The sequence below is a fragment of the Anolis carolinensis genome, chromosome 3, assembly GCF_035594765.1.
Source record: "Anolis carolinensis isolate JA03-04 chromosome 3, rAnoCar3.1.pri, whole genome shotgun sequence".
NCBI lineage: Eukaryota > Metazoa > Chordata > Lepidosauria > Squamata > Dactyloidae > Anolis > Anolis carolinensis.
The window spans coordinates 194,023,855-194,041,920 of NC_085843.1; the positions used below are offsets into that span (position 1 = coordinate 194,023,855).

Here is an 18,066-nt window from a genome sequence, read left to right on the forward strand (position 1 = left end):
CCTTTCAGTGATTTGTGAGAAATGAAGCAATGTCCGATAAACTAGAAACAAGAAAGTCTTGAAGTGTACTGGAAAGACTGCATAGGTTGATATGGCTATACATTGTTTGGGGAAGCCTGGAAAAGATCCAGCTGTAGCTGGAAGTCAAGGAAATAAAAAAAGAAAAAGTGAGAAAGAAAATTAGGTTACTTAAATATTATACTATGTAACACATTTTTGGTTCCTGGGTTATAAATGTCATTTCCTAATTGATTCTATCATAAAAACATGGGAAAAGATTTATTAAACTGCAAAACATCCTGTTTTTGCTGGACATCCTGCTGCACATTTTGCTATCATTTTTCAATGAATATCTCATAGAGTCTCAACCGATTCAACGTAGTATGCACCACACTATTACACAGGAAATAATACTTTCAAACCAGGATCATAGTTTTTTTTTTCAAATTTTGTCACATAGTGTTTTTAGAGTTTATTAAAGAATAAAAAATGTTTTTGCTGAGACTGTATTAGTATCTTTTTAGACTTTATAGTCATAAACATTGGGTATCAGGTGTACACATTAATTCTGCAGACCTTTCATAAGTTAAAAAAAATCAAATCTATAACTGCGTGGACTACCATGGCCAAGTCATGATGACGATGATGATGATTATGATGATGTTCATTTACATCTGATCCTTTTCCCAATAAAGGAACTCAAGGCAGATTTCAACATATTAAATAAGGCAGCTGATCCTTTTATTTCAGCTTTATTTCTAATGAATCTATGAATGTAGGACCTCTCAAAGCAGTTTCTTTTACCAAAAAAAAAAAATCAAAACATTCTTGAAATTGATTTGTAAAATGGCTTTAATGATCCTTGTATTCCATTGCCAAAGCAGCCAAATGGCAAGCAGATGAATTGCACTTTTTCGTTTTCTCTTTTTTCCTCCAATTTCCCAGCTTTTTGTTATATAGATAATCATGGTGGGTGTGACCCAGGCTCCATCTATGCTGTCATATAATCCAGTTTCTGAATCCAGTTCAAAGCAGTTAATCTGCATTCAGAAACTGGATTATAGAGCAGTGTAGATCAAATCTCAGGGGTCTATTATTTTCCCCTGACATTAAGTCTAGTTGTGCCCGACTCTGGTGGTTGGTGCTCATCTCCATTTCTAGGCTGAAGAGCTGGTGTTGTCCATAGACACCACCAAGGTCATGTGGCCAGCATAACCGCATGGAGCGCTGTTACCTTCCTGCCGGAGCTGTACCTATTGATCTACTCACATTTGCATGTTTTCGAACTGCTAGGTTGGCACAAGCTGGGGCTAAAAGCGGGAGCTCACTCTGCTTCCTGGATTCGAACTGCTGACTTTTTGGTCAGCAAGTTCAGCAGCTCAGCGGTTTAATCTGCTGCACCATCGGGGGCTCCTAGCGGTCTATATCCCAGAACAATGTTTCTCAAATTGTGCTCCTTCAGGTGTTTTGGACTTCAGCTCCCAGAAATCCCAGCCAACTTACTAGCTGTTAGGAATTGTGGGAGCTGAAGTCCAAAACAGCTGGAGGAGCACAGTTTGAGAAACTCTGTCCCAGAATATTTAGTCCCTCAAAGGCCTTCTCCTTCAAAGCTGTTACAAAAGTTCCCAGAACATTTCCTTCTCCATATGCCCAATTTGTTTATCTTTATTATAATGTTCTTTCAATTTCCTGTATTGATACCAGGAGATATTTTTGTAAATTAGATTTATTTCTTGTTGTGACCTTATGATAAGATCTTTTCCTTGTTTCTCTAATACTTCTTTATATTTTGGCCATTTTCCCCATCCCAGTAGTTTTTTCTGGGAGTCTTCTAGGGGTGAAATCCACTCATAGGAATTTAACCTGGTAGATATCAAACATTAGAGTAAAAGCACATTACACAGGGCTCTATAGTCAATGATACCTTTTCATTTTTATGAGAAACCCATCTTGAGAGTATGATTCTAGCCTTTCTATACCTATCTTTGAATTTGTGTTTGTCTAACACAGTAGTTAAATGAGCCCCCATGGCGAAGTGTGTTAAAGCGCTGAGCTGCTGAACTTGCAGACTGAAAGGTCCCAGGTTCAAATCCCAGGAGCGGAATGAGCGCCAGCTGTTAGCCCCAGCTCCTGCCAACCTAGCAGTTCAAAAACATGCCAATGTGAGTAGATCAATAGGTACCGCTCTGGCGGGAAGGTAACGGCGCTCCATGCAGTCACCTTGGAGGTGTCTATGGACAACGCCGTCTCTTCGGCTTAGAAATGGAGATGAGCACCAATCCCCAGAGTCAGACATGACTGGACTTAACGTAAGGGGAAACCTTTACCTTTACCTTAACACAGTGGTTCTTAACCTGTGGGTCCCCAGATGGTTTTGCTTCAACTCCGAGAAATCCTAACAGCTGGTAAACTGGCTGGGATTTCTGGGAGTTGTAGGCCAAAACACCTGGGGACTCACAGGTTAAACAGCAACTTTCCATGTCAAGAGGATATTAAGTGTTGAAAATTAATAGACTTTCAAAAGTACTTGGTTGTAGCATGATTAATAGCACTAGTAATAGTACAAAAGGCAGAAACCCATTTTTATGGGTCTTCAATCATTTAAATGATTCAAGGAGAAATCCTAAACACATTCAACTGTAATTGCAGATCAGATTCATCACCATCACTTCACCTGTAAAAATTAATCTTATCTTTTTCTTCCTAGACTTGATCCTTCATCCACATGTGACAATGAAACTATTGAAGTATATGATGGTCCTTCAACAGCTGCACCTCTCCTGGGGCGAGTGTGCAATAGCCACGATTCTGTTCCGGTATTTCATTCAACTTCTGGAACCCTAACATTTCGCCTATTAACTGACTCCACAGATTTCACACGGAACATATTTGCATTTTATTACTACATTACACCAGATTTATGTAAGTCATCATCAGACTGACTTCTTTTTGGGAACCATTCACAAGTCATAGTTCTGAAACCGAATGAAACTTATATAAACACTAACCAGATTATAGTTTGCTTGGAGTTTTAAAAGACCGATTTTAAAATGACGACCATCAGCATTGTGAATTGGGGAAAAATCTTTACAGCTGTTACACTGACACCAAACTTTTTTGGGGCCCTTTTTATTAGTTTCAATGACAAAAACCTCCCAGATCGATCACAGAGATTGACCCAATCAGGCATAACTGAGTGAGACATTTGCCCATCATTCTTAGTTAAACTAGTAGAGTCCATGCTTAAGATGCCACGTTAGTTATTAATATTAGTGTGCTACTAGTCAAGGATGTTATAGATGCTGTAACAGACAAACATATAACCACCCTTTTGGAATGAATATGTCTCAAATCATTGTCGTATGTCAGTTTCCTCAATGCATATAGAAAAGCATTCCATTTTGTGAAGCTTTCTCAAAGCTCTGCCTCAGCAGCAAAATAAGAATTCCAGCTAGGAGGGCCAAATTAGAGATATATTTTGTCTAAAATGTGCTTCTTCTAGGTCTTCAATATACTGATTCTCATAGCTACCCAATCTTGAGCATCCAGGATAGGAAACCTAATTGGAGGGCATAAAGCAGGCATCATATTAAAAATACGGTAGTGCTGATTACAGTCAGCCTTCCACATTTGCTAGTATTAGGGGCACAGGATCCCATGAAAGTGAAAAACCATTAATTAAAAATCATTATGGTCTTTTACCAAAATTTACTACTTTTTAGCTGCTTGAGTTTCCTTTGGGGGAAATAAAATGGGGTAATAATAATAATAATAATAATAATAATAATAATAATAATAATAAAGAACATCTCACTATGAATTTCTCTGACATCAATCACAACTCTGTGGTCAACTTCTGCTGGATGCTGATGGTAGAATTACACTGAAGGACTAGAGAGAACATTATAATAAAATCTGTGAATAATTAACAAAAGCCAAATTCAAAAATGATTGTACAAGGGCTATCCACAAAGTAGGTTACATTTTGGAATTAAAAGTGAACAAAGTATAGGAGAAAACATTTACCATATGCAGTTGAAAGCCACACCCAAATACCACATCTCATGTAATCGCCGTTCAAATCTAGGCACTTACCATAGCGATAAATGAGCTTGGCAACTGCTTCCCCACAAAACTCTGCCGCTTGCGTCCTCAACCACTTGTTTCCAAAAATGGGGGCGTGGCTGGCAACGCAGTGTTTTGGCGAAGGGCTGACCGGCTGGTTGAGGGCGCAAGCAGCAGAATTTAGTGGGGAAGGATTTGCAAAGCTCATGGTAAGTGCCTATATTTTAATGGCGACTACGTGAGATGTGGTATTTGGGTGTGGCTTTCAACTGCATATGGTAAATGTTTTCTCCTATACTTTATTCATTTTTAATTCCAAAATGTAACCTACTTTGTGGATAACCCTCGTATTATCAAGTAGTCATGGGTTCGGTTACTGTCTCATAGGTTTAATTCATGTTTTCATACTGTTTTGTTCATTTGGAATGCACAAAAAGGGTACATTCCCCTCTGGTACGGAAATATCCATGAAAAGAAAGTGGGAACAGTAACTGTTTGGTTGGCTGATTTTCGAAGCTCGGCTGTAGGCCCTGGCCCTTGGCGCACTCAAATGTAGGCCCTCTTACCCAGAACTTGGCACTCGGCTGTAGGCCCTGGCAGGTGCTGGCGTTTTGCTGCCAATGTGTCAAAAATATTTGTTTTTTCACCTTGGACAAAAACTAATTTGGAAAGGCACCCGGTTTTGGGAGAGGTGCTCAAAAAGAAAAATGGGACATCATGAATGAAACAAACAGGAACTGATAGTGATTCTATCCAAATGCACACGGCTATTATCAACTAGACGTATCTGCATATTCTTGGATTAGGATGAATCAGCTAACTTTGATGATATTTCTGAATTGTTTTGGCGGCATAGAACTCAATTTCATTACTCATTTTGCCTTAGTAAAATTTGAGTATCTATATTAGGGAAAAGGAAATGTCCCAGACTCTAGATATTGCTGGACCCCCTCCATTCCTTCCATTTTCCATTTTGTTAGAAATGGAAAAATTGAATGGCGTGGTTATTTTCAAAGCCAATACTCCTTCTTCATGGTACCTGTCAGTTCCTACGCATCAACAAAATGCTTTGAGAAACAATTCCCATGTGGTGTTCTTAATCCATTTTGCATTACAAAAGGCCAAATTTAGCACATGATAACCATGGAAGCCTTATCCTGAATGTACATACCAATACTGCTCCTTTTCTTGAAGTTTTTGAACTGTGTTTTTGCTTTGCTGCCATAGTCATTGGTTGTGCCATCCTCATACATTTTTCTACCTCAATGATTGGAGCCTATGCTCTTGGGATTCAAAATGCAAATGCAAATAGCATGGTCTCTAGAAGGTCTTAGGCTCCTGCACCACCAACGAAAGTAGGAATGAGTAAGAAAGGACCTCAGCAATTCCTAAAAACCTGTTGTTGATAACTACCTTTGTTAATTAATGTATATCTTTTGAAAATGTCTTCTTTTTAAAGCTACCATTAAAGACTGTGGAGGTTACCTTACTGGCCCAGATGGATCATTCACCAGTCCCAACTACCCCAAGCCACATCCTGAATTTGCATACTGTGTCTGGCATATAGAAACAGAACCAAATACCAGGATAAATATTACTTTCAGCGAAATTTTGTGAGTAGATGTTGATTTTTTTTTACTAAATACGAATTGATATAAATAATAATTTTTGGCACTGGATTCTAAAGTGCTTTGAAGGGGTTGTGAAAACAAGCAGGACAGAGGGTTGGAGCTGTTACATCTAACTTATTTATTTACTTGACTTACTCTATACCCTGGTTTCTCTAAGGACTAGAAGCAAAAGCCATTCATGACATAATTCGATGGTATTGGTGAAGGAAGCTTTAAAAAGCCATAAATAAAAGCATACAGAATATTATAATACTAAAACATGGTGAAAATGTAGCATTAGAAGAGTGTGTGATTTTTATAAAAGTTGTGTGGGAAAATCTTTAGAACATAATGAAAAGAAAATTAATGGAATAGTTAAAATTGAGTCAGATGGAATATGTAGATCCAAAGGGGAGGCCCACAATAACACAGAGCTGTGTAGTTACTGCGGAACAAACACACTGTAAAGGTGTTTCATAAATGTCTTCCATGAGATACAAAGCACATTTTTAAGAACTTCTTTCTCTATTGTAACTCAAAGCTTGCTTGAATAAAAAGATCTTTGCCTTCCCCTTGAGGTGAAAGGTAAGCGTTTTCCACTGATATTAAGTTTAGTCATGTCCGACTCTGGGGATTGGTGCTCATCTCCATTTCTAAGCCAAAGAGCCAACGTTGTCCATAGACACCTCCAAGGTCATGTGGAGAGCTGTTACCTTCCCATTGGAGCGGTACCTATTGATCTACTCACATTTACGTGTTTTCAAACTGCTGGGTTGGCAGAAGCTAGGGCTAACAGCAGGAGCACACCCCGCTCCACGGATTTGAACCGCCAACCTTTCAATCAGTAAGTTCAGCATCTCAGTGTTTTAACCCGCTGTGCCATCGAGGGCTCCCTTCCCCTTGAAGACCAGCCTAATTTCTCTTGATAGGAAGTTCCATATCCTGAGAGTGGCCATTGAGAATGCATACTATCACAACCCATCAAATATACCCATGAAAGGAGTGTGATTCCAAGAAAGGATTTTCTTGAAGCTATCAGAGCCAAATCCTTGTTCTGGATTTTAAAAAAATAAACAGCCGCTAAATAAAATAACATGCTTCTGTTTTTTGTGGGAATTGCCTCTGCTGCATGTTGCATGATTGTTTCAGAAAACAACAGCAACAAATAAAGCAACGAACAAGAACATTTCCTCCACCCATTTCCCCGTTCGGTGGCAAGAGAAGAATGAGGTCCCTTCTACATTGGCATATAAAATCCAGATTATCTGATTTGAACTGGATCATATGGCAGTGTTGTCTGGACCTAAGCCCCTTTTGTCCTTCTTGCATAAGGATTGCTCCTATTAGACATGTCACAAGGGCCCCTTCCACATGACACAATTATAGCATTGTAAAAAGGTAAAGGTTTCCCCTGACGTTTAGTCCAGTCGTGACCGACTCTCAGTGTTGGTGCTCATCTCCATTTCTAAGCCGAAGAGCCGGCGTTGTCCATAGACATCTCCAGGTCATGTGGCCGGCATGACTGCATGGAGTGCCGTTACCTTCCCACTGGAGCGGTATCTATTGATCTACTCACATTGGCATGTTTTCAAACTGGTAGGTTGGCAGGAGCTGGGGCTAACAGCGGGTGCTCATTCTGCTCCCGGGATTTGAACCTGGGACTTTTTGGTCCGTAAGTTCAGCAGTTCAGCGCTTTAACACACTGTGCCACCAGGAGCTCCAAGTTGTTTTATTGTAGCATTGTAGTTTCACCTTAATTGCCATGTTTGCACCCAAAGGAATCTTGGGATTTGCAATTTAGGGAGGAATATTTAGACTGTCTGGCAGAGAGCTCTGATGTTTCAACAAAATACAAATTCCAAAACTTCATAGGATGTAGCCATGACAGTTAGTAGAATCACAGTGCTACCGTTTCCCCGAAAATAGGGCATCCCCTGAAAATAAGAACTAGTTAAGATTTTGCTGAATTGCTAAATATAAGGCCTCCGCCAAAAGTAAGACCTAGCAAAGTTTTTGTTTGGAAGCATGCCCGCCAAACAGAACACTAGAGCATGCAGGATCAGTAAATGTAAGTACCTTAGATTGTTGTACATGGAAATAATGGTAGTAACAAGAAAGTCTTGATAGGATTCACAGTTTGTCTGGTTTGCGATGACAACTACTGTACAGTATATAATAAATGTTCAAATTTTTTTCAACAATAAAAGTAAATTCTTGATGGAAAAATAAGACAAAATAAGACCTAGTGCATCTTTGGGAGCAAACATTAATATAAGACACTGTCTTATTTTGGGGGAAACACTGTATAAGGGCCACAGATCTGCAGGAAACTCCAAGCAAGGTGATTTCAGTCTTTCATGGTCTTAGTTGTTTACTCTTCCTCCTTTCCTGCTCTGCTTTTAAAAATTGTGCATAAAAGCTTTCTTCCTCTTAATAATAATAATAACTTTGTTTATAACCCACCCTACTCTGTTTCCCCGAAAATTAGACCTACTGTGAAAATAAGCCCTAGCATGATTTTTCAGGATTTTTGAGGATGCTCAATATATAAGCTCTACTTCAAATAATAAGCCCTGGTTACAGTTCATTAAAAAAGTCAATTTAAATAGTGTTCAGGCAGCTATATGAATTTTTTGCTAACAAAAATTAATATAAGACCCTGTCTTATTTTCAGGGAAACAGGGTATCTCCCCAAGGGGACTCGGAGCAGTTTCCAACAAAAGATGGAAAACATTCAATGCCATAAAACAATACAGAATGAATAAATAGCCCCACAACTAAAACATCTATAACAAGTTATAACAACTCCTCACAAAGTTTAAATAATTAAATAAAACATATAAATCTTTTAAACCTACAAAGTAACAAAACTAATCAGTTTAAAAACCATTTAGAATAGTTAAAATAACCATTGTTATATAATTTATCTACCACCAACAAACCGTGTAAGGTGCCGTGTTCTAGTCAAGGTTGTAAAACATAATATTCTAATTATCCTCCTCTTCTGTAAGCTAAAGAACATATGTTTTAAGCAGTTTTTTAAAGGAGAGAAGGGTGATTTTCTTTAAGGGAAAAGTTAAATTCCACCAGTATGGCCCCAACAATCACCAGCTCCTCTTAGTAGATGATATTTCCAATTATAAGATTATGTCCATTAAGTGCAAAGTCACAATCATTATCTTATCACATTTGGGTCATAAATCAAATAGATCTAAAATGTGACCTTAGCTTCTTAAATCAAAAACCTGTGGGAAAATAACATTTGCCTAAGTATATATTTACACCACCTGCAGTAGTTTCTGTAATAATTTCCTCTCCTAGGAGCTGCTTGATTCTTTCAGAATTGATGGCTACTATCCAAAGATGTATGAAATTAGTTTCATGAGCCCAAGAGAGCTTTAGATTTCTTTCGCCCTCAACCATATTTTAAACTAGTTAAAATATGACACGACAAAGTTATTTAAAAAAAAATCACAAGAATTAAACTAATTGCTTAACTTTACTTTAACTCAACTTTTGGTTATTGCTATTAAGCCCCCAGCAGACATATGAGATCAAACAAGTGTTTCAGGGTTCACCATTAACAATCAACACCATCTCATTAATTTATTCGCTGATTATTTGCTTCTTTGTAAAATTTGATCACAAGGATCCTATTCCTGTTCTACAAAGAATATTTGGTCAAGACAATTAGGTTGGTCTTTGATGGGAATACTAGTTGTCCTTCAAGGGAAAGGCAAATATCTCTTCTGTGGGGCTTAAAATTAATTGTGTATGTGCCATCAAGTCAGCTGTGAATTTCATAGGATTTTCTTAGGTAAGGAATACTCACAGATGGTTTTCCAATTCTTTCCTCTGGAAATATAGCCTACAGAATCTGGTCTTCATTGGCAGTCTCCCATCCAAGTATATTTCAAAATGTTGGAGGAGACTAAAAGGGTTCACTTTCTTGGCTTGATTAGAATCATAGAATCATAGAATAGTAGAGTTGGAAGAGACCACATGGGCCATCTAGTCCAACCCCCTGCTAAGAAGCAGGAAATCGCATTCAAATTAAAAGGATTTGGTTTGTGGTACTCATGAAGAAATTATCCTATCATCTTGTGTTCATATTTTGGGTATTTTGTATGTCACATTACTTTATAACTTTATAAAGATGGATTTAAACAGGGCTCTTCTGAAAACCTAATTAACTTACTGGGAATGCAGTTTTTGAACTGCGGTGTTAATCACTCTGCCTGATTATAAAAAAAATAAAATACCGTTTCCCCCAAAATAAGACAAGGTCCTATATTATTTTTTTGCTCCAAAAGACGTGTTAGGGCTTGTTTTCAGGGGTAGTCTTATTTTTCCAAATTGACTTTTTAAATGAACTATATATAGGGCTTATTTTTGAAATAGGGCTTATATTTCGAGCATCCTCAGAAATGTTGAAAAATCATGATAGGTCTTATTTTGGGGAAAACAGGGTACCTGTGGTGGGAGAATGACAGGCCATATCATTTATCACCCTGTACCACAAGAGTGATATGAATATTAAACAAACACAGGTTTGGAACAGCATAGACTCCAGGAGAAAAGGATAATGATGGTATACTTGATTTACTGCTTTTTGAACTACAACTCCCAGGCTCTCCATCAGCAGAGCCCCTGGCCTTGCTAACTGAGGGATTCTAGAAGATATAGTTCAAAAACTAACTTCTCCAACTCTTGGGGGAGGAACTTGTACATATATTATTCTGTCTACACTATGTATGTTTACACCATACTTTTCAAACAGCCCAATATCTAAAGAAAGAAATACCTAAACACTTCAGGAAGGTATTTATCAGAACTAGATTTGTACAGCTGGACACAATGATCAGACATGCAAGGTTTAACCAAATCCTATATAATGAACAATTTTGTATCTGTGGAGCGGCAGAGGTAGAAGATGTACATGTGTACTGTTTAGCTGTAACTTGTATAAGAAAGAAACCAATACCTCGGACCATTTGTTATACAAAGACACACTGGAATCCTTATATAAAAACTACATTTTTATTGGCTGGCCAGAATGCTAAAATAACATACGCAACAGCCCTTTTTCTATTTAAATCAACTCAGTTGTGTATTTGGAGTTGACTGGGGTAAATTGTAGGGGTAATGCAGGTATTTGATCTGGATCAGGATCTTGATCTTGTTAACAGCTTGCTTATTTCAACTTTGATTGTATGCTCTATGTGTGTGTGTTAAATGTGTTTGTTAAATGTTTGATATGGTTGATGGGCTAATCAATAAAACGTATAGGAGCCTCTGGTGGCCTAGGGGATAAAAGCTTCGTGACTTGAAGGTTGGGTTGCTGACCTGAAAGCTGCCAGGTTTGAATCCCACCCGGGGAGAGCACGGATGAGCTCCCTCTATCAGCTCCAGCTACATGCGGGGACATGAGAGAAGCCTCCCACAAGGATGGTAAAAACATCAAAACATCTGGGCGTCCCCTGGGCAATGTCCTTGCAGACGGCCAATTCTCTCACTCCAGAAGCAACTCCGGTTGCTCCTGACACGGAAAAAAAATAAAACGTATACTATGCATGTTTACACACATCTCATTATTGGAGGAAAGGCAGGGGGGGGTATTGTCATAAACAAGGTTGTTTTTTTAATGATCCAATGCAATTCTACTTTCTTCTCTCTGTTTGTAGTTTAGAAATGGATCCCGAATGCAGGTTTGATTTTCTTGCCATTTATGATGGTGCAACTACGGACTCAGGTTTAATCAAACAAGTGTGTGGTCGTACGGCTCCAACATTTCAATCTTCTTCCAATGTCATGACTGTCGTACTGTCAACAGACTATGCCAATTCATACAGGGGCTTTTCTGCTCATTATACAAGTATAGCAACAGCAGAACCCAGCAGTAAGTCTGATTTCTTTCAGATGACTTTTGACAATTTTTTTGTAGGCAAAGAGGCAGAATTTAGTTGCAGTTTTTTCCAATAATACAGTAGTTGTCCGTAATACATTTGTGCAACTCATTATAATAAAAAGTACTCCTGAAGTATGTATGTATATATACAGGTGTTTGTATACATAGCTTTGTAGAAGTACAGTGTGTGTGTCTGAACAGGAAAGTGACAAAGAAAGAAACCTACTTTTTCACCTTTCTTATGTAACAGATTATCATTAAAATATCTATTTATCATTTGTCAATGAAAAGACTATGTGGTTGAATTGACATCCTAATAATGTCCTTTAATACTGCTGAAAATGAAGGCAGCACTAGAATAATGAAGGAAAGACGGTGCTATAGCATATACATAGTTATTTCTTGATTCCCTCCCCCTCTTTTTCCATTGCCAGTATCCCTCAACTGTTCTTCAGACATGATGACAGTGATTCTCAGCAAATCTTATTTGGATTCACTTGGCTACAATGGAGATGATTTGACTCTGAATGACCCGGCTTGTAGGCCTATTACATTGGACCCAGTGACATTTAGTTTTCCACTCAACAGCTGTGGAACAAGAAAAATGGTAAAAGAACAAAAAAAGCAAAACTAAAATGATCTCAATCAATTTACTGTGTACTTTCCCCCAAACAGTTGAAGTTCAAGTCCATAATTTGCTCCTAATCCCATTTCTTAATTTGTCAATATCTTTGAAGTTTATGATGTGAAGCTAACCTTATTTCTTGAATTCTTAATCTGGTCTCGCCAAGACTTCTCTACTCAATTAAATGTCTCAGTAACATCCAAGATTGAATGGCCAGAAGTTTTTTCATCTTCTGTTCAGCTCTATAATTTGATTCCAGAAAACAGATACAAGTGTAGTTAATAAGCATAACATGGGAAACACTATGAAGGTACTTCATGTGAATGTCACAGAAGACAAGAGCTTAAAACTACCCGATTCCTTCGTTTAGAAAAGATAATCATGGAAATTAAAATGTAGGCCTAACAACACTTAAGATCTGGTGATATTAGTGGGAATTAAGATTAAAAGCAACAGGCTCATGGATTTTGATATAAGACAATAAGACTGCAGACCTTTGACCAGTTATTGCATAACTAGTTCACTGTTAGCAAAAATCTGCATCATTAAATTAACAAGTTATTGTGCATTTTTTTTCACTATTCAATTGTTCACCTTCAAATACCTCTTCTACATTTAGATTAAAAATTTCTGTCATTGTTGTGGTTGTGTGCCTTCAAGTCATTTCCGACCTTTGATAATTCTAAGGTGAACCTATCACAGGGATTTCTTGGCAAGATTTGTTCTGAAAAGGTTTAACATTGTGGGGTTGTTGTATGTCTTTCGGGCTGTGTGGCCATGTTCCAGAAGTATTCTCTCCTGACGTTTCGCCCACATCTATGGCAGGCATCCTCACAACCTCTGAGGATGCCTGCCATAGATGTGGGCGAAACGTCAGGAGAGAATACTTCTGGAACATGGCCACACAGCCCGAAAGACATACAACAACCCTGTGATCCCGGCCATGAAAGCCTTCGACAACACGTTTAACATTGTCTTCCTCTGAGGCTGAGACACTGTGACTGGGCCAAGGTCACCAAATGCGTTTCCATGGTCAAGTGGAGATTTGAATCCTGGTCTCTAGTTGTAGTCCAGTGCCCAAACCACTTCATAATACTATTTATTAAACATTGAAAAAACTGAGCTGAAAAGATGCAGCTATTCTTTAAACATTTGAAACAAAACATATATCTTTTTGTTCAATGATTAAATAAATAAATAAGTTTTAAAATGTGAACTAAAATCCATTGTTACGATATAATTTCATATTTCCTATCTTGCATAGAATGAAGATCATGGCATCTCCTATAACAACACTATCACTGCCTCCCCCACCGGTGAAGTGATCACCCGCCAAAACTATCTTGAAATTACTGTGAAGTGTATCATGGAAAACAATTCCACGGTGGAAGTCTCATATAATACAAAGCATGTAGGTGGCATTAATGAAAGTGCCCACGGCAGATATGACCTCAACATGTCCTTCTATAAATCTGAGTTTTTCACCACACCTGTACTTGAGTCTCCATACCAGGTAGACTTGAATCAAACTCTCTACGTTCAAGTAAGCCTACATTCCTCTGATGCCAATCTGATAGTGTTTGTGGATACTTGCACAGCAATACCGAACCCTGATTCGGAATCACCAAAATATGATTTGGTCAGAAGTGGGTGAGTGACACAACTTTTCAATGAATATAATTTTAAGTAATCAGTGGAGTGACATAGTTCCTCCACACAGAAAGAGAAAACCAATTTGGACAAAATAATGCCTGGGATCATAAGTCCTAGATCATGGATTAAACGCAGGGTGATCTCCAAACAAACATTGTACCAAGAATCTCTCTAGGAAGGCCAGAATCACAGTTTAGGGCTCAAACCACTCTATAATGGTCTGAGCACTAAACTATGATTCAGGAGACCAAGGTTCAAATCCCATGCCAACAATGGAAACACACTGGGTGACCATGGGATGTCACACCTTCTCAGTCACACCACCTCATCAGACAGGGATTTTCCCCGCCGTATGCTGGTTCACCTCCCTTTTCAGTGTGGATGATGTAAAGGGACTTCCGGCTGGGCTCTGTGGCGAAAAGGGAGGTGAACTAGCATCCCCTGCAGCTGCGGCGACAACACGGGAGCCTTCTTGTGTTGCCTTGCCTTCAATGGGGGAAAACTGGGCAGCAACGCTTCTCTCCATGGTATGAAGGAGGAGGCAAGGCTAGCGATGCAAGGCGTGGAGCGGTGTCTTCTCCACGACCCCTGCCAGGAACCCATAGATTCACCCCGATACGGTGTGAATCCATGGGCCTTTATGATAAGGTCGTAAGAGGAAGACAAAGGCAAATTCCCTCTGAACAAGAAAACTCTGATAGTTTCCCCTTAGATAAGTCGCAAATGACTTAAAAGCATACAACAACAAGTTCGGATATATCTTATGTTGGTGAATATTTGAAGAACTATACAGTATCATTCAAGAATAAAATATTAGAAGTCAGTTTGCAAATTGCTTGGCAAACAGTTACTGCTGACAACAAATCAACTTCTAGAAAAGTCAAATGCAGTATGTCTATATTGGAAGTTAGAAAAATATAACTTGTGTGCTACATGAATCTTTCAGAAACATATTTCAGAGCCTCTGTACATTAGATTATCAGTTATATTGTTATATTGCTTGCAGCACTAGGAACTACAGTAGAGTCTCACTTATCCAAGCTAAATGGGCCAGCAGAAGCTTGGATAAGCAAATATCTTGGATAGTAAGGAGGGATTAAGGAAAAGCCTATTAAACATCAAATTAGGTTATGATTTTACAAATTAAACACCTAAACATCATGTTATACAACAAATTTGACAGAAAAGGTAGTTCAATACGCAGTAATGTTATATTGTAATTACCTTATTTACGAATTTAGCACCAAAATATCACGATATATTGAAAACATTGACTACAAAAATGGCTTGGATAATCTAGAGGCTTGGATAAGCGAGGCTTGGATAAGTGAGACTCTACTGTATTTGTGTTCCATGCTGTTTGGAGAAAACAATAAGAACAAGCATATAATGCAGACTCTTGCTGAAAATATATGGAAATTACTTTGTGATTATTGAATTGGGGTATTCCGAACTTGACTATGGTAATGCAATTTGGGAATTCTATTGCAGCTGTGCTAAAGATAGCACTTATGCAGCCTACCCACTTCTTGAACATTACGGGAGGTTCAGGTTCAATGCCTTCAAATTCCTGAGGAGCGAGTCATCTGTTTACCTGCGCTGTCAAGTTTTAATTTGTGACAGCAACCATTATAATTCGCGGTGCACACAAGGCTGCACCTTTCGGCATAAGAGAGACACTTCTTCCTACAAATGGAAAGGAGAAGTTATGGCGGGACCTCTCCACCTGAAGCAAGAGCATGGTCCTATGGGCCGCTCAGGTAGGGATACTATAATATGAGTCTTACTTTGTTTAAACTCATAAATGCAGATAACTAATCTGACTAATACTGATTTAGAAACTTTTTCTGTAATTTGATGGTTAATATTCTGCAAGAGGGTATGTATTTTCCACTCTCTGAACATGCCAAACACTTTGTTTTTCCTTCATTGCTCCTTCAAAGCGGTGAAGTGAGGTCACAGCACTTTCTAGAATCGTTTTGAAGAAAAATGGAGTAAAAAGAAGGTAATTGCGAAGCGATGGGGATTGTCTGAAATTATAATTTTTGTGGTGCTTGAGATCCTGCCAGACACACATTCCAGTTGAAAACTATTCTAGGAGATAAAAAAGAACTGCCATTGCTGGCAACCTTCAGGGAAGAAAATTCTTTCTTCAGGCAAAGCATTCTTCCTGTCCCATATTCTTTTGCCCAGCCTCCCCAAAAAGTTTTCATAAACCATGAAATATCACATCACTTTTCTTTTAAATGTGGGAGGGGGGATTCAGAGGACTTTGGGAAACTCATGTGTTGTACATTCCCTGCCCTTCTTGAGTCAGATTACAGTAAGAGTTGACAATAGGCAGTTTCTCCCCCTCTATTCAGCACCAATCAATTCTAAAAAGTAGATATCATTGGGGTTACGTTCCAAATACGTTGCAAAGTAGAGACACTAGTTTTATTTTAATATTTAAACATCATTTTAATAGTTAAGTGGCCTTTCTCCCCCTTGCAAGCCCCAGGGAGTGAAGTCTTTTCTACCAGCGCTGGCAGACCCCTTGCTATGTAACCGCCATGTTGCTCTGGCTGCCTCTGCTCCTGCAGCCAGGGAAGAAGGAACGCTGCTCTGTCTAGTGAGTGAGCAAGCGAGGGAAGGTGGGTGAGAGAGTGACAGAGAGTGAGGGCGGGCGGCAGTGGAGGCAGAAGAGGAGCCTGGAAGAGGTGGGCAGGCTCCTGTTTCTGCCGCCGCTTCACCTGGCTATGCCCGGAAACGTGGAGGACTCAGAAGAGGGGGAGGGACTCATGGAGGACTCCACCTCCTCTTCCGAGTCCTCCATGTTTCCCGACATGGCTGGCCGGAGCGGCGGCAGAAACAGGAGCCTACCTGCCTCTTCCAGGCTCCTCTTCTGTAGCCGCTGTTGCCCGCTCTCACTCTCTCACTTTCTCACCCACCCTCCCTCCCTCGCTCACTCACCGGCTGCAGGAGCAGAGGCAGCCGAGCAACATATCAGGCACGAAGCAAGGGGGCAGCCCTGAGGAGAAACAGCAATGGGGTGGGTAAATAAATAAATAAATAAATTTCCTGCAAGTCTGTGATAAGTGAACCACAAAGTAGCAGGGGAACACTGTACTGTCAAGTTATACAGGATTTATATGTGTAGTGTATGACAAAAAATTGGAAGTCTGTAGGTCACAAGTATGTTGTCCTTTTTTGTAACCCTGGGACTCTGCCAGACATACAACCTAGCAGAACAAAGTATTTCAGATAGAAAGCCGCTACCCCCTGGAGTCTTCAAGAATGACGATACCTCTTTTTGACTAGACAGACTCCTAGCCCCTCAACTTTCTTTTGTGAAATCTCTCCGAATGAGTTTTTAGAAAATGCAGGTCCTCAGGATGAAAATTTGACCCTCAAACAACCCTCCAGGTTTTGCCCAGCTCTATTGTACCGCCATGCCCTTTGTGTACCACATTTTAACTCTCCATTTGTCTTTTGCTTTCTATATGCAGATTTGTCCATTCCAGTTTATCCTGAAGAAAGCCCGAAGGCACAGTCCAAGGGCATGTACATCCTTACAGCTGCTGTGCTGGTTATGAATGCTGTCTTCGTGGTTGGTTTGGCAGTAAAACATCTCATCAGTCGTGAATCGGGATACCGATATCAGAAAGTGCAAGGCTATTAATATGGTTTTTCAATTAGCTGTACTTTTCATCCCTGACATCTTTATAAACATGCATTTAAAGAGTATATTCTTTGTGCCCTTCCCTTAAATACTAGTTACTTAAAATAGATCAGTTGTAGTATACAGGATTACTGCAAAGATGTTGACTATAAGTTTAAGGAAAATTAAACACATTTGGAAAAGCATCTGGACAATGAGTTATAAAAGACTTGGACCTAAGTCCAACTGCAGAAAGCCAAGAAAATATGCATGAGTGTTAACATCAGTTCAGACTTGGTTCAACCTTTTAATGAACTTTATGGAAGTAAATTTTCCCAACTACTCCTCTCTCATCTCAATCCTGTGTCATAATTACTATTCCCAGAAGTGCTCCCCACAACTCTCCAGTGAAGTTTATCAGGAAACACAAGTGGGAAGCTCAAGACAGAACACTTTCCTTCCCCAAGTTCAATGTATTACATCTTCTACTTTTAAATATGAGCGTATTAACAGCTGCTTGTTTCTATTTAGTTTTCTAACCCTATAAATTAAGAAGTAATCAACC

The 18,066-nt window shown here is 39.1% G+C and overlaps 1 protein-coding gene across 1 annotated transcript in view; it reads left to right on the top strand.

Moving 5' to 3' along the window:
• The window catches only part of dmbt1 (deleted in malignant brain tumors 1), a 279,374-nt gene extending 261,667 nt beyond the window's left edge, over window positions 1–17,707 (top strand). The window contains exons 81-87 of the mRNA XM_062976978.1: window positions 2,708–2,922; window positions 5,525–5,678; window positions 11,360–11,574; window positions 12,018–12,190; window positions 13,473–13,858; window positions 15,353–15,621; window positions 17,350–17,707. Coding sequence (XP_062833048.1) covers window positions 2,708–2,922; window positions 5,525–5,678; window positions 11,360–11,574; window positions 12,018–12,190; window positions 13,473–13,858; window positions 15,353–15,621; window positions 17,350–17,522 — 1,585 coding nt within the window. The 3' untranslated portion in view covers window positions 17,523–17,707. The remainder of the gene's footprint in view (window positions 1–2,707; window positions 2,923–5,524; window positions 5,679–11,359; window positions 11,575–12,017; window positions 12,191–13,472; window positions 13,859–15,352; window positions 15,622–17,349) is intronic.
• The last annotated feature ends 359 nt before the right edge of the window (window positions 17,708–18,066 follow it).